At 41.6% G+C, this 16,133-nt stretch overlaps 2 protein-coding genes across 3 annotated transcripts; both read right to left on the bottom strand.

Annotated features, from left to right (window-relative positions):
• Window positions 1-1,380: 1,380 nt before the first annotated feature.
• stx12 (syntaxin 12) lies at window positions 1,381-7,322 on the bottom strand. Its single transcript, XM_058620093.1, has 10 exons — window positions 7,228-7,322; window positions 6,458-6,581; window positions 5,912-5,981; window positions 4,806-4,905; window positions 3,892-4,029; window positions 3,756-3,799; window positions 2,797-2,902; window positions 2,565-2,637; window positions 2,375-2,457; window positions 1,381-2,254 (listed from the first exon to the last, which is right to left on the bottom strand). Exons 2-10 carry the CDS (start codon window positions 6,555-6,557, stop codon window positions 2,162-2,164), a joined length of 807 nt encoding a protein of 268 aa, XP_058476076.1. The 5' UTR covers window positions 6,558-6,581; window positions 7,228-7,322; the 3' UTR covers window positions 1,381-2,161.
• Window positions 7,323-8,985: 1,663 nt separating this feature from the next.
• Window positions 8,986-15,979, bottom strand: LOC131447384 (putative tyrosine carboxypeptidase MATCAP2). 2 transcript variants are annotated; one of them, XM_058619130.1, is made up of 7 exons: window positions 15,546-15,979; window positions 13,285-13,940; window positions 11,653-11,796; window positions 10,683-10,815; window positions 10,236-10,541; window positions 9,795-9,892; window positions 8,986-9,522 (listed from the first exon to the last, which is right to left on the bottom strand). In XM_058619130.1, exons 1-7 carry the CDS (start codon window positions 15,568-15,570, stop codon window positions 9,364-9,366), a joined length of 1,521 nt encoding a protein of 506 aa, XP_058475113.1. In that variant the 5' UTR covers window positions 15,571-15,979; the 3' UTR covers window positions 8,986-9,363. The 2 variants fall into 2 exon arrangements, with proteins under 2 accessions (XP_058475113.1, XP_058475114.1); XM_058619131.1 differs by lacking the exons at window positions 13,285-13,940; window positions 15,546-15,979 and adding an exon at window positions 12,319-13,216.
• Window positions 15,980-16,133: the final 154 nt, after the last annotated feature.

Consider the following 16,133-nt stretch of genomic DNA (forward strand, 5'->3'; position numbering starts at 1 on the left):
ATGTTCCCGTTTAAAGGAAAACAGGAGAAAGTGCAGCATAATATGAGCTGATATCATCGCAAAGAGGTCAAAAACTGTGAACATCGAGGCTTCAAAGTGGGAGTTCAGATTCCGACGTGTGACGTCACGACTGGTTGCCACGTGGTACATACCATAATCTGATCTAACGGTAAACCCTGGCATTAGAGACGTCTTCCACTTTGCTGCGGGCGAGTGCTTAATTATGCCTGTAGCCCTTTTTTAACTCAGTTACAGGCAAAAATGAGAAAATGGGATCGGGCCTTGCGCTTACATAACCACAGTGTACGGGAAAGTGGCTTTTATGTAGTCACGGGCATATTTCTCACCGACAAATCGTCCACATTCATCATCTTTATGTCCCTGAAGTTCATGCGGTGGGTGGACAGAAGGGGAAACACCCTGAAGAGGTCACCAGTTCATCATCACAGGTAGAGAGAGAGAGCGCGCAGCATGAACAGTCCCACATCCAGAGACTTTACACGTTTCCACTTCAGCGCAGATGGAATTTCCGGCTCAGAGTGTCAAACCAGGTGTTCTGCACAGTCTCTTAGCCTCAACAACTGGGTGGAAAGGGTGGATGAAAGGTGATGGAATAAATCGTATTAAAAGTAGGGGAAAGTAGGTGATTGTTGAGTTTAATCCACGGTTTATTGAAAGTATAAACAGTTTCTACTTTTACATCATTCATATAAATTTGAATGTGGACAAAGCCTGATTTAGGGATGGAGCAGATGCAAGAGAACAAAAGTTTTAATCAAGGGAAACGTTCTATTCTTGTCAATACAGATAGGAAACACACACACATGCAGACAACAGTGCAAACGTAATTGTTTTCTGCTCCAAAAAGACGTGCAAAACAACCTGTAAAGTGTCAGCCTTTTGTCTATCACTCAGAAAGTAACTGAGAGACCAGTGCGGACTATGAAAGAGTGAGTGGTGCCGAACCATGCATGTGCAGAAACAGGGAAAACCTGAAGGTGCACTGCCCCCTTTTGGAAAATGCTTGCTATAACTTATCTACTGAATTAACAAAAAACTTTTACTGTTTTCTTGACCGCCCTGCGTCTCTGCATCATTCACTCTCATGGGTTATCATTGGCAGCCATGTTTTCAGAAAGAGCATCCGTTTATACATAAGAAAACATTCTATTTATTATTTGAAAAAGAAATGTATTTAAATATAAGGTATTATTTAATTACAAAAATGAATCTTTGGTGTTTATAATAGAGGATGAAAATCACCATCTTCATAGATATTACAATTTAACATTTCTGAGAATCAATTGTATTCTAAATGTAATGTTTTAACATTATCATAACAGATGTTGTATGGAGAGAAAAAAAAGCAGTCTAGAGGAGTTAAAAGACTTTAAAACATTTATTGTGCATACTATCAGGTGCCATAGAAATTCATTTAAATATGTTTTCCTGTTTCAGAGTTTCTCTTTTTTTAAACACTGTGATTTTTTTTTGTCATCCAGAACATTCTCAGCAGAATATAACGCAGCACTTTGGGATATTTACAGACAAAGTAATTGATTTCTGTTTTATAGAGTTTCCATTTTACTACATGGTACAATCACATGAGCCTTCACCACCAGAGTCATCGAGTCCTGACGTGTTACTGTGAAGACCTGTGACCCTCCACACGCTCTACACCGGCAACCACCACAACAACAGGTAACAAAAAAAAGATCATTTACAACCCTTGAAACCATGACTTTACTTTGAAAACCTATTTTTTTTTTTATTATTATTATTATTTAGCCTATTGCTCATCCCAATAACATTTTTTTTTATATACAATAACATATAGATATACAGTGAGAGCTAGTGTTAGTGCAGTAAATAAGACAAGAAACGAATGGAGGCAAATTAAAGGAATCTCAGGTGTTGCGTTGCTCCCCTGCATCACCTCCGCCCTGCGTCCTCTCACTGTCCAGTTCTTTTTTACAGAAACGCTTTGATCGGGTCTCAAAAACGTTTTTTCCTCACCGAGCAGCTCATTATAAATCTACTCCACCGACCTTCACTAAGTCATCAGCCACTGGCGGCTTATTTTAAATGCAGGGACTCACAGGTGAGAGGGAGGGGGCAGGGGTCAAATGTAGCGGCGACAGACCACTCGGGCCGAGTCCACTCATTTGGCAGCTTGCCAGATGATGATGGCGAGTATGACGAGTACAACGGAACACACCATGGCGAGGATGCACATCTTCTTGCGGGACTTTTGCTGTCATGGAGGAGCGGAGGGAGAGGGGGAGAGAGAGAGAGAGAGAGAGAGCAGGGTTAGCTTTTGTGGCGGGGACCTCGACGACGCACAGCGCCCGTGTCTTCCAGCAGGAAAACTCACCTGGTAGTAACTGGCTCTCTGTAGCTGCTCCGCCCCTCGCTCCACGTGAACTTCAGCGTTCTCCACGTTGGCCTCGATGCTATCTGCAGCGCGGGACGCGTGGCATCAGAAGCGCAAGAACTTTGGTCAGTCATACAGTAATTGGACAATGCAGATCATTAAAAATGAAAAGATGAATTTGCCTGCTCACCGATCATTTCTCCCTGATCGTGGATCATCACTGCCAGGTCCTTGAAGATCTGGTTCACATCCAAGATGTCGGACTGAGAAACACCAACAGGACAAGAAAAAAAAAAAGGCAGTTGAGGCAGTTGTTTGTGGTCCCAGGACATGACGTGTCAGTAGGTTTTAGTCATGGTAGCAGCTAACGGTCTTTCACCATGTACTCATGTATAACCACTGAAAATAAGACACAGACAGACCTCTAGCTGTCTGATGTTGGTCTCTCTCTCCCTGATGAGCTCCAGGTCCTCCTCTGTGATGGCCGCTTCCTCCGCCTGGGTCGTCATCTGACCCCAGTCCTCTTGGCTATAAACAAACAGGACAACAATTAAAACATGTCAGGAATAATTTACGTCAATCGATACCGTTACAAACAAAGACTAAGACTTATGTAATAAACTTGTGCTGATTTCATTCATGTTTTCTGTTGCGTTCAGTCTTTTCTTGAGTATGCTGTGACTTGAATGAATGAATCATCCCCCAATTTAATTTATACCAGTGATAGTACCCTGAGTTTATTACCAACACCCTACTCAACCTTTTTCTGTTACTTTTAAGTTTAGAAATGCCAAAAAACATTCATATGAAGGGTTTGGGAGTCCCAAATTGGAGTTTAGTCCAGCAGAGGGCAGCAGAGACTTGTCTTAAGATGAAAATGGATGAGGAGATGAAAAAATCAGCAAAACTGAGTGTATTTAAAAAGAAGTATGTAGAGATGACTATTAATCGATACAGAATGACACAGAAAGAAAATATGACAAAGGTCAGAGACAGAAATTTGTAGACACTGGGGGAAACGGTGCAACGGCGCGATGGAACACCATGGACACATGTACATACACACATGGAGTCTGAGTTGACTGTCTAGAGCTAGACTATATCTCTGAGTGCTACCGGATGCTGAAACATGTTTTCTTTGTCAAAATGTCATATAAAAAAAAGCAAAAAGAATAAATAAATAAATAAAAAAAAGGAAATGAAATGTATGATGATAATGGGGGCGGGACTAGTTAAGCTTTGCTTCTCCCGCTTTCCCTTTCGGTTATGTATATTGTGTGAACTGCAATGTTATGTGATGAGTGATTTAAATGTCATGACCGAAATAAATAAATAAATAAAATAAATAAATGATAAATAAAATGATGAACGAGTCACTTACTTATCGAAAGACACAAGCTTTTCATCCCGAGTGGTGTCTTCAGCCTGAGAGAGGAGAGGAAACATCAAGCTCAGTGGTATCACGTGCATTAAGGCGACGTCGTCTTTAACTGCCACCGTCACTGACTCGTACTCACCGACAGACGGGACCCAGCCCTCGCTCTGGCTACAGACTCCTTCTCCCTCTCCGCCGCTCGTCGCTGCACTGATTGGAAGTTGTTGAGAGCCGCGGAGAAGTCGTTCATCAGTCGCTCCCTCTGGATCTTCTGCTGCCTCTGGACGCCACAAAGCAGAGGGAGACACGGGGAGTGAGACGGGTTGGAAAGACACCAAAGAACTCAGACTGCCTCTTATCATGTGACAAAAATGTGTTGGTTTTTTTTAAAGTAAGAAGAGCGTCTTTGTTTCCTCCTGAAGCCAACCAGGAAATAAGACTATATTGAATAGCCACTAGGGGGCAACTCCGCTGGTTTATTTGAATAGAGGTCTATGAGGAAAATGAGCCTAGTTTCCCACTTGCTTAATGTTTCCTGAGGAGTCAATGATCTCAATCTCTAGTTTCAGGTCTTCTTCAATAGACTAAGTTGCCAATTTTGTCAATTATGTACAGGTTTAGAGGAAGATAGACGATAAATGATGGTGCATACGACACGAGTGGACACCAGTGTGATTGACAGCTTGTACCAGTCAAACTGCGAATCTCGATGCTTCAAAATGGGAGATAAGATTCTGATGGTTGAATACTCCTTCGGCAAAAACTATGGTCTCATAAACCCAAACTTTCAGGTATAGGATCAGCAGAACTAGGAATACATCTGCTGACTTTAACTGCATGTTACTGACTGTAACAACTGGTGGACTTCACTCTGAGTTCACTGCTCACTGCTCTTTATCTGCTGTTACTGTGCAGCTCATTTGGTTGAACTTTTCTACCATTTCCTGATCGACAGCACACGAGTAAAATGACAACACAAAGCCACAAGTCAGGACCTGTCATCTCTGTGTCCTCTCATTCTAATTCTGCTAAAGACACAAGAAGACTGGCACTCACCTGCTCCGACGATGATGAGGGCAAGGGGACTGATCCCAAATCTTTCAGGTGTTTGTTGGTTTCTTTTGCCAAATGGTTAGTGGAGTGTTGTATCTGCTGTCTGTGGTGACAAAAGCATTTCAGAACAACCAAATGACATCTACCCATCACAATAAAAGGACACAAAGGGATATTATGGTGAGACATAGAAAATTACAATAACAAAACTTTTTTTTTAACATATTCAGTGCATATCGATAAAGATGATGCTGTATTTACAAAACAGCAAGTGCTATAACGGCTGTTTTGAAAAACGTACTCCCTCAAACATGCAGTGCAGTGCAAGCTAACACCAATAGGTGGCAATAGACACCCAAACAGCACACAAGCAAAAAAACATGGACAAAACAATGAAAACTGTATCTACTGACCACAAAAATGAAGGCAAAGATACTTTCACCCTTTTAGGAATGTGCAAATCCTTGACTTGGACATGAACCATGCAAGTATTCAAGAAGTGCAGAGGAAACAAAGTAAAATACTGCAGCGGCATGACCGGCCTCAACGTTCACATGACGGGACATAATGCTGATCAGCAGATGTTAAAATAATGAATATTTCCTAAGACGTTCTTGGTGGACTGTGGATGATGCGAATGAAATGAATACCCCATCCGTTATGAAACAACTTGATATTGTTATGTAACCCAACACATCTTTCCTTCTATCTTTCTTTTTTATTTAAATATATGAAGCTGTATAATGTATAACACAAATTACCCTGTCTGCTGTTTTGTTGTATGCATTTAATTTGCTTGTATTTGTTAATCACAAACAAATAAATGAAAAAGATTCTTATTTGAAGTTTAAATACTTTTATTTTAACATAATTTAGTTTTAAGAGTTCTGTGATGAGGAACTTTCAGTGTGGCATTGCCGTTTGTCAGAAAATGAAGTACAGCTGTTGTAGTCAATTCAGTGCAGGACATGATATTTACAATGTATACTGTGGCATGTGTATACTGATACACATTGTGTTGTAAGAGATTGTAAGCAAAGCAATAAGAGATACTAGAGAATAACAGTTCTGTGTCTGTGTGTTAGTGAAGATTAAAAGTCAACACATACAGGCGATCCTGGAGTTCACTGGTGTCCTGTCTGGTCCCCAGCTGGTTCACCATGCTCTTTATCTGTGCAGCTGTAAAAGAGAAAGGCAGAGCGATAAATCAGTCTTTCGATTAAAGCTAAATCTGATTATACATTATGTCAGCAGACAATTGACTGTAACAATTCTACTCTCTACGACATCTCAAAGTTCTTTACACCACCTCATGACTACAAAGTTTTGGGTTTAAACATTGGATATATTATCAACTCTGGAGTTGGCTGTTCACATATGACAAATTGGGATTATCTGAGACACATTAAGAACAGCAATTGAAGCTCTAGAAGATCCAGGCGAGGGGCTGGTAACTGGCTTGGTCTGACAGGAGACACTTAGCTCTCTGTGGATTCTGTGGAGTTTCTCCTGTTGGTTCTCACATGACCTCACTTGATCATGCAAAGTAGATTAGACAAGGGAGCTGACAGGAGATGCTGTGGAAAATCTCCAGAGTCGTGTGCATGTGTGACAGGGCTGCTAGAGTGAGTAAGTGAAAGCTGAGGACCACTCACTGTTCTGTGTGATCTTCTGGATGTTGGTGCTGCATGTTTGTATGACTGTGTTGAAGTCCTGTGGGACAGAGCGGTAGCTCTCCGCTTGGCCGTACGACATGTTGTCTTTTGAGTTGAGGTTGACCTGCAAAACAAAAAGAAAAACACCGTTACATCAGGGACATGTCAACACAGAGGACTGGAGAATGCAAGGAAAAGGCAATGATAGGATCATCAATGACAACTGGTACTAACTCAGTGACATCCTGGCAAATCGAACTGGTTTTCAGTCAGTATTAGGCTAAATAAGGGTGGTTCATACAACAATGCAGTCATGCAGCTTCGTCACGCCAGCTGTGCGTCACATAGTATGGTTACACAACAGCGAGGCTTTCGTTGTTTAATTGTCGTCGTAGAGATGAACCCACATTAAATATCGATAAGTCCGTTAGCCGGCTAACAAGTTAGCCCGCTAACGTCACAACATTGCAGACCGCTTACGAGACATTCTGCTGGTTGAGGCGTATTAATAACGGCGTGTTTATACACTATAAGTGTACGTGTTCAATTAACATAGGCGAGCCTCCCATCGTCGGTTTACCGAGCGAAAGTAACGGGAGGGTGTGCGGAATGCACAGCTGTTAGCTTTCCAGCTAACTGACGTTCAACTTGTTCAGCCATTGGTTTATTTGTTTATGGAACTCTTTTTCTTTCTTTCTACAACAGCTACGTCTGTTCTCTGACAGTTGACAGCGCGCCCAGAGCGTTTAGTTTAAGAAATAATGTCATACTTGCTTAATGTGCTGTTTCCGATGAACATATAGGCGTTGTGTTGTTCGTTGTGCCGCTGAAGACGATGCCCTTCCTGCCCCGTGACGTTGCAGAATTCTTCTTCTTCTTGTACGTGTTTTGTTGACAGAGCGTAAAAAAATGGCTTTAAGAGAGGATACCGCCACCTACTGGGTCAGATGTGTAGAGGCAGGACATTCTTTGTCTCATGTTCTCTTAACCCACATGTTCCTCTCTAAATTATATCTACTGCAATGCATAATAATGTGTTCCACATCAACCAATTCCAAACTGAAGAGTGCCAGGGCCCACTTTGATATCTAAAAATCATTTTAGGCCCATTCAAACCTTTTAAAACACGATTCTGATCAACACATATAACATATGTTATTGTTTTTATTTTATTAGAAATTAAGTGCAGATTAATAATCTGTCCATTCAACTTTACACATCATTTATTGAAAAAGCATAAACATATTTGTAGGCCACACAGTTGGTGTAGAGGTAAGATAACTTCTCCCATCTGGTTGACGCTAAATGGGATTCCGAGATGGCTGCCACCAAACAAACACTGCTACTCGTCTTGTGTATCTAGGCTTGGGTGTTGCGCGCGTGTGTGTGTGTCATGTATAATCCATAGAATTGTCATGTTAAACAATGTGGGTCATTCACCCTGTGGCACAGTTTCAGGTTGTTGGTTTCACCTGAGTCAAAGGTGTCACAATGTGAGTTGTTAGGGGGCCACCTGAGAAGCACTCTCCTGTTATTGAAGGTTTCTCCAGGTTTCTCTTGATTAACATAGATGGCTTCCTTTGACTCCTCTTCCAAAATAGTTGTCCTCTCTGCATTCTGGGCATGAAAGAAGCCTCCTTTGTCCTTTAGTTATTGAACAGTTAGCAACGTGCCTAATATGTAACTCGACCACTAAAGGTATATTTCCACTTGTTTCTTAGCATTTATGATCTAAAGCTCAACAATAAGCCTTAACATGAAGCTTTTGAAGCTCTGTGACACACACAAACATGTTCTTATATCTCTCTTTATATGTATCATTCCCTTGCCCCTTACCCTGACCTTCACTGTCACAACTAAGTACCTTACTGTAACCTTTACCCCAACATAAACCTAAGTCCTTACCCCAAAAAAGCCCTTTAACATCGTGGGGACCAGACCAAATGTCTCCACAAAAATAAGTTTCTGAGTTTTTTGGTCCCCACAAAGATATAAAAACATGTACACACACACACACAGAGAGGCTCACACACTTTTAATACAGGAGGTCTATTTTATTCAAAGATTCTATCGAATAATATAACAAAAAAAATCCTTTAAAAATCAAAGAAATCTCATAGAAATGCCGTGTCAATAAAGTGTACTGTGGCAAACATGCTCTTAGCATCAGGTCATCCTTGGTTTTTACAACACAAACACTCATCAGGTATTACAGGAAAACCACAAGGCATTGGGTCGATTTGTGCAGTCTGTATACGTGACTCAAACACAGCAGCTGCGTTAACGTGTATCAGTGCAGGTAAGAAGGTAGATTCAAGTCAAGAAAGTGCAAATAGTGAATCCTAACAATGGATCATATATAAAAAAAATGGACTTCTGGATTCCTTTGTGAAGTCAGGTTGAATAGAAGCCTACGGGAAAATGATCCTACTTCTCACTTGATTTGGTTTCCTGAGGAGTTAATGGGCTCAATAACCAGTTGTCTGTCATCTTCAATAACATGTGATGTACAAATAGATGATGTACGGTACAGGTATGAGTGGACACCAGTGTGATTGACAGCTGGTCTCGTCCAACAGGAGCCTCGGTGTGATTCGAGAGGCATCAGAATGGGATTTCCGATTCTTATCGGTGACATTATGAGAGATCTGCATGGTTTAATGAGTAGCTACTTACTACTGTCTTGTGACCTTTTAAACATATAGATAAAACCACATTACACATTTGCACAATATTATAGAACAGGACCAATAAGAGTATTGTTCTAATCCTAATATAAACCATTTAAATATGACTACAGCATGCTGAGCAAGTCACACACTCGGCGACCATGCACACTGATGATGTGGGTGGTGTTGACACATGCAGCTCACAGCTGGCAGGGGGTGCAGGGGAATGAAGACGGCTCAGACGATGGTCTTCAGCTCGTCGTCGGTCAGCCCATTGACCGCCATGATTTTCTTCAGCTGCTCGGCGTACCTCGCCTGGTCCTGCATGAAATGCGGGATGCGTATGTTCTCCGTCTGGGCCACGGCTTTCAGGCGATCCACGTCTTCAAATGACACCTGAGTCCACAGGAAAACGCCGACGTTAGGACATTGGTTAAGGACTTAAGCAGCGGATTCAGCTCCTCTGATGCAGTGTTTACCACTTTTTACACAGTGCGTGCAAAGTCAAAAGAACTTAATCTCATTCGCAAATATCAAGCTATGGTTTAAAGGGATGGTTGTCGCCAGGATCTGCACACAATCGGATCACTCAAGTCTGAAAAGGATCAATCTACTAGGCTTCGATCAGTAAATACAGTAATATTCCCTACAGAGTTAAGATGCCTCACCTTTCCGAGAGCCATGAGCAGTGGGAAGTTGATCTTGTCTCTGTACCGAAGGATCTTCAGGATGCCATCCAGGTAGACCTGATCCTTACTGAAACAACCTGAAAAAACGGAGACAAGTAAAAAGTTATATATCACCCGTGAATTCAGGGTTCAGGCCTGGTGCTATAATCAGTCACCAGTGATCTGAGAACAGCCAGACTGGGCTACAGTAAGTACAGCTGTTCACACACATGGATCTGTCTCTTGTGATCACATATAATCTTCTCTGCCCTTTGTTCACATACACACTGACATTATAATGATTGTTTACTGATGTCACAAGGACACGTTGGAACCGCTCAGACCTGTTCTTGGCGTGGCAGATTTTAATACCAGGTCTGAACTTGTTTTAAATAAGAAAAAAATAAGTTTAGCTACATAAATTTAAAGTCTGTTAGCGACCTGGCTGTGCCGTGTCAGTCTGGCCTCTCTTGGCTCTGACACAGTAGTCCCAGCGGGTGTTGGGGTCCTGGACAAAGCGTCCTAGGTTGTGGAAGAGCTGCGAGAAGGACATGTGGCTGGCCTGGTAGACGGTGTAGTAGAGCAGCGCGGCGCGCCACAGAGTGGGGTCTTTCCTGAACAGGACACTGTGGATGCTGGCAAGGCCTTCCTCTGTGGGGTTGAGGGGCTTCAGGTTGTGCTTCTTCCTGCCCGCACTGCTGCTCCATGGCTGGTGGCAATTGTTCATGCCGCGGAAATAATGAGTGCCTGAAAGACCGGGACAGTGACTGTTTATATTCAAGCCAGGGCTAAGTCACAAAATAACACAGCAGGTCAAACCTCAAAAACCTTTAATTATTTCTTTAATTCCTTTAAATAATCACTTTAATTCAGAATTATCGTACCCACCGATCTCATGCCTCAGCATGCCCTCCAGCCAGTGTTCCCGGGCAGTGGAGATGTTGATAGTAAGTGTTGGTCTGCTGTTCACGACTGTCATGGAGGCTCTGGACAGGAGGTCATCGGTCACCTGGACAACTATCTATCAACACAAGAGCAATAGAACGCCCATGTCAGAAAACTACTTTGATTACCCAACCAGGAAACAGATTTCCCTTCCAGAACATCGTCTGGTAGGGATTGATAACCATTAAATTGATAACCATTAATAACTCTTCAGGAAAATGTTCACAGATGTTTAAACTTAAGTGAAAAATAAGTTCATTCCCATAGGCTTCTATTCAAATGAAGGCATGTTTTGCAGCTAGCAGAATCCCCCCCCCCCCGTGGCTATTCAATATATTCTCACTTCCTGAATGACGTCACCTGAGAAACCGGAAAAGTTCATTCAAAATTCTATGGGTGAGACGCATTGAACCAAAGGACATAAGATGGAAGATGGAAAAAAGGAGAAAATGGAACCAAGCTTGGCCAGACGTCACAATATTCAAGCCTTACTTCAAATGTTAAGTTACAAATATAAATCACTAAATATGTTCAAATAAATCCATGTGAATAAATAATGTTTTTTTTCTTCCTTGTCACTGCACTGGATTTGTTGTCTTGAATGTGTTTAAATGTACACAGGAATCACACATACAAGTGTGGTAGGATGTGTTCAGTGGAACATTGTTAACAGAGTGATGTAACATTGGTTCGTTGCATAAGCAAAGTGCTTCTGATGGGCTCAGTCAAGTGGTGGGTTTTTGCCAGGCCTTTGTTTTCCCCTGAAGCGCATTCACTTCCTTCTCTGTAACGACGATGTGCAAATCCATCATGACACAGGCTGCAGCGGACAGCCACGGGAATATACTGGGCTACATGTACTAACCAGCAGCACAGTATCTTATTCTTAAGCCCAGGTTCTGTGTCCTCTCACCTCGCCCACACAGCCTTCCTTCTCCATGTACTTCTTCACATTGTGCCAGATGCGACTCTTGGTGAGGAGGTTTCCCCCGGTGACCTGCTCAAACTTCTCATAGCTGCCATATCGCTGCAGCGCGAGCTCCATGATGTGCACTGCCTGGAAAGAATGAGAAAGTCATTGTATAATAGCTGTCACGTCTAATGACTAAGTAGTATAGGATAGTTCTTATTGTGGTGCTCCAAAGTAGTATGGAAGAGACAGAAGCAAGTGATTATTCTATTCCTTTACAGAGAGATATATTAATCCTTTTAGGATAAAATTAGATCTATTCCAGTGGCAAAGGCATTTCTGCAATTGAATTGTTCTATTTTTACACTGATCTATTGTGTGTTCTAATATGAATAAAATCTTTCAGTTTTCATCCCTGTATTAAACGATAGAATAGTATTTATTTTAAATTTTTTTGATAAGGCTAACTATACCAACTGGCACTCTTAATCCTGTGGTGTTCCCCAAGGTTCTATGCTTGGTCCTGGTCTAATTCTTGTCCGTAAGTTTTAATACTCCGCTGAGGTCATATTTGATTAAAAACACAAATCTCTTTTCACTCCTGAATCTGCTGTCATGGATATTATAATGTGGCTAACTTCTTTGTCAGTTGCTGTTATTAAACATTACCTCGTGAGCAGAGAGGACCCTCTCTTTGTGGAGTTCTGGTTCCTGGTTCTGGGATACTGGAAAAGTTTATTGTAGGATTTACACAGCACCAATCCGAAAGACAAACGTCATTCTAGTAGAGAGTAGAGCAATTTTTTTTGCCATTTTTATAACTGGCATCAACCGATTATTAAATAACGAATTGGCCAATTATTACATATTTATGTAGGTTTACACATTTTTGATCTTAGACACTTGAGCAATTCTTCTAAGTGCACTAAAACTTCATTTTTTTTTAATCCAAAGGTTTATTTGACAAGGTTTTTTAGTCATCATCGGCTGCTCATAGAAAAACCCTTATCCGTTGACCACTACATTCAAAAGAGAGGGAAAAACTAGGACACACTTTAGGAAGAGAAACCTTGAACATTTGCTCGCAGGATCATCTTACTGTATTTCCTATTCAGCTCACTCACATTTCCTGTTCAGCTCACGCACTAGCGTTACTTAAACAACCTGTAACAGGACACCAAATGGCTGTTTTCCTACTCATTAGAAACATATACCATGACTCCTGCTGCATGGTGGAGATTCTGTGGCTTGTAAAGATGACGTGTTACACCATCTCGTGGAACCACCACTCTCTGACTCTTGAGAGTCAGATTTTCTGTGTTATTGAAGAAGGTTCCTTATGGATACAAGAAAAGGGATGTTCAATGAACCAAGTGTGTACTGTAGTTCTGTGGACTGTGTACATATCACTCAGATAGTACAGGTTCTTCATGATGTCCTAGACATCAGTGCAAAAATGGACGCCAATGTAATGTTACAATGTCAACTCTTCAAATGGATTTGATCAGTCTTTCATTTCCATCAACTTTCCCATAGTAAACTTTACACTTTAAGGATGTCAGCACTTTTTTTTCCAAATTTTCCAAATTCAACACTGTTTTGTTTCACACACGCTTGTTGGAGAAAGAGCCTCACCTGTGTCAGGAAGCGATCGGAGGCGTTGTTATGCCGTGCCAAAACAGGCGCAGAGACAGGGTTGCTGTACTCAAACTGTGGATTGTAGCAAAAGTCAGACTTGAAGAACTTGGCCTTCTCTTTCTCCACATTAGACGGCTTAATGGCTGTCAGGATGCACAGCCTCTTGCCATTTTCCCCTTCCCCTGCGATCGCTGCTTTGTGCAGTGTTGGAAGTTTAGCATGAGGCGAGTTGGGGTTGCACATCTTCCTGAGTTGTGGGGTCGTACGGGGAGTGAGGCCCATCTTGCTGCCCACTACTGCGATGCCCTGGGCCGTTTTGGAGAAATTGGAGTTGGACCTCTGAGCGGCTTTACTGCCACCTTCTTGTGCGTGCGTCTTTTTTAAAGCCAAGCCTCGTTGGCTTCTTTTACCGGGTGAGGCGCTGCTCCTCACGGCTGTTTTTGGCCTCTTAAACAGGGACTTCTTTGGCCTCTCCCACTCCTCCTCCTCAGCCTGCAGCAGTAGGTTGTAGCTGCTGGAGCCAGTGCTGAACAGGTCCTTGAGGATGCTGGAAGAAATCCTCTCCAGGTATACTTGGCTTGGATTCAGTGGCGTGTCAGTGGAGTTTAAGATGTATTTTTTGGACATTTCTACTTCTGGCCAGTGAAGTCTTTCTGAAATATAAACAAATGTTTTTTTGCTGATTTACCTTCATGTGCAGACCTTTCACAAATAGCGAGATAGAGTAATCCTCTGAGGATAAAATTAGATGTATTCCTGATCACAGTTTGACACAATGTAATTAGCAAATCACAAAGGCTGCAATTTAACTGTTCTATTTTTCCACTGATCTTTTATTTGAATAAAAATAGAATGCATACATGTTGGAAGCAATACATATCTTTAAGATCTCATACTCACATTAGAAGATAGTCATTTTTAAAATCTTATTTATTTTGCATTTTGTATCTATTCTTATCTAATAATACATTTTGCTGCTACTGTTTTTTGTGTTGGATACAGCTTATTCTATAATATTTTCTATTTTGATGGTGTCTTATGTGGCATTGCAGATTTTAAATCTACAGTATCTCTGTAAATACTTATGTTATGATAAATTAAGAGAATTGCATGCATCTAACAGCAACATGCACAGCTGAAGCGAAAACCAGTGGACATCAACGACCTCATCCTTTTTACGACAAACTATGGCTTTATGGCGATACTTTTTGCGATTTATTAGTGATTACAAGTTGTCCGAGGACAGTAGTTTATGTTTTCATTTACTTAGCGACTAGTAATATCCTGCTTAGGGACAGGTCTACAGTGCATTATATGACAGGGCTGATTGTGGAGCTACCGAGACGTGCTTTTATCTATTTTTGTTGTATTTTATTGCCACAATGAAAGTGGTGTGTATGGAATACACATCATTCAGGTGAAATATAACATGAGCACCACCATTTTTCTTCTAAATACTCGACAAAGCAAAAATAAACGTGGTGCATTTTTCGACAGAGCTGGTTTTACAGCCGCCGAGTTTTGCATTCGCCATTTTATTTTTCCAGGAAGCTTGTTACACATGTGAAATTTACTCTCACGTGCAAGAAGACATCCAAATATAACATGAGCACCACTATATTATCCCAAATGCTCTGCAAAATAAAAATAAACAAGGGGTGCATTTTTTGGCAGAGCTGGTTTTCCAGCTGCCGAGATTTGCATCCCCCATTTTATTTAGCCAGGAAGCTCTCACATGCAAGACGACAATCCAAATAAGACATGAGTACCACTATTTTGTCCCAAATGCATTGACTTCCATCATTTGGACAGCCTAAACAAAGCATTACTCCTAACCTCAAACACCTGATTAATGCCTAACCCTTAATTTTAGCTCTAAACTTAAGCAGTTCCTCACAAATGAGGTTTGGCATCATTGAGACCAGGAGTAGTAGTCCTAACAAGGTCAATGTTTTCCCCCTGAAAAGGTCTTTAAAGAGGGAACAAATACAAGCACACACACATACACACACGCACAGGCTAATGGGCACATCAGCACAGTGTGATGACTAGACAGTTTCACCAGCACAGCTATGTGCGCAACCATGTCATCAACTACTATTACCTCACACATGAGCTGCTGTCAACTGAAGTTCTATCTATTACATGACAAATTTAAACACATACATGATTTAGTAATGAAGGTTAATTTCATCCTGTTACACAGGGCAGCTGTCAGGGAAATAAGAGAAGCAAAGAACAAAACAATTCAACATTACCAGTCACTTTAATCGACTCCAGCATCCTCTGGAAAGTGAAGGTGGTCAGTAGTCCGTAACTAACACAAACCCACCGTGACTTAGCAAGGTTAAACTAGCTAAATCGGTTGTATAATCGGAAACTAGAGTTGCCTGTCGTAACTACGCATTCCGACAGGCAAACACAAATGTGTCGGACATGTTTAGTAGCTATAAGCTGAGCTGACACTGTTTGTTCAACCTACGCAAGGTGATGGACAGGCTATTGCTGTCTCTGTATGGACTGCGCTCGCTGTCTCTGCTGTCTGCGTCGACTGCTCTGTTTCCATGGTTACGTTGTTCCCTAGGCCGCACACGCACGCGCGGAGGCTGCTGGGAAACGAAGTCCTTTTTTGTCTAGAGACATTGCAAACAAATTAATTAATGTTTGTAAATGTATGAAGATACACAAAATAAACTTAGGGCTGAGTAATGTGGTCAATGAAGTATTAAGTTAATTTAGGTTGAAAAATATAGATTTAATAAGAGGAGCGCGTGACAGAAATAGTGCTGTTGTGTAGTGACGTCTCTCGCCGACTCGCTCACGCGCCACATCCATGGTTGTGATTG

The sequence above is a fragment of the Solea solea genome, chromosome 20, assembly GCF_958295425.1.
Source record: "Solea solea chromosome 20, fSolSol10.1, whole genome shotgun sequence".
Classification (NCBI taxonomy): Eukaryota; Metazoa; Chordata; class Actinopteri; order Pleuronectiformes; family Soleidae; genus Solea; species Solea solea.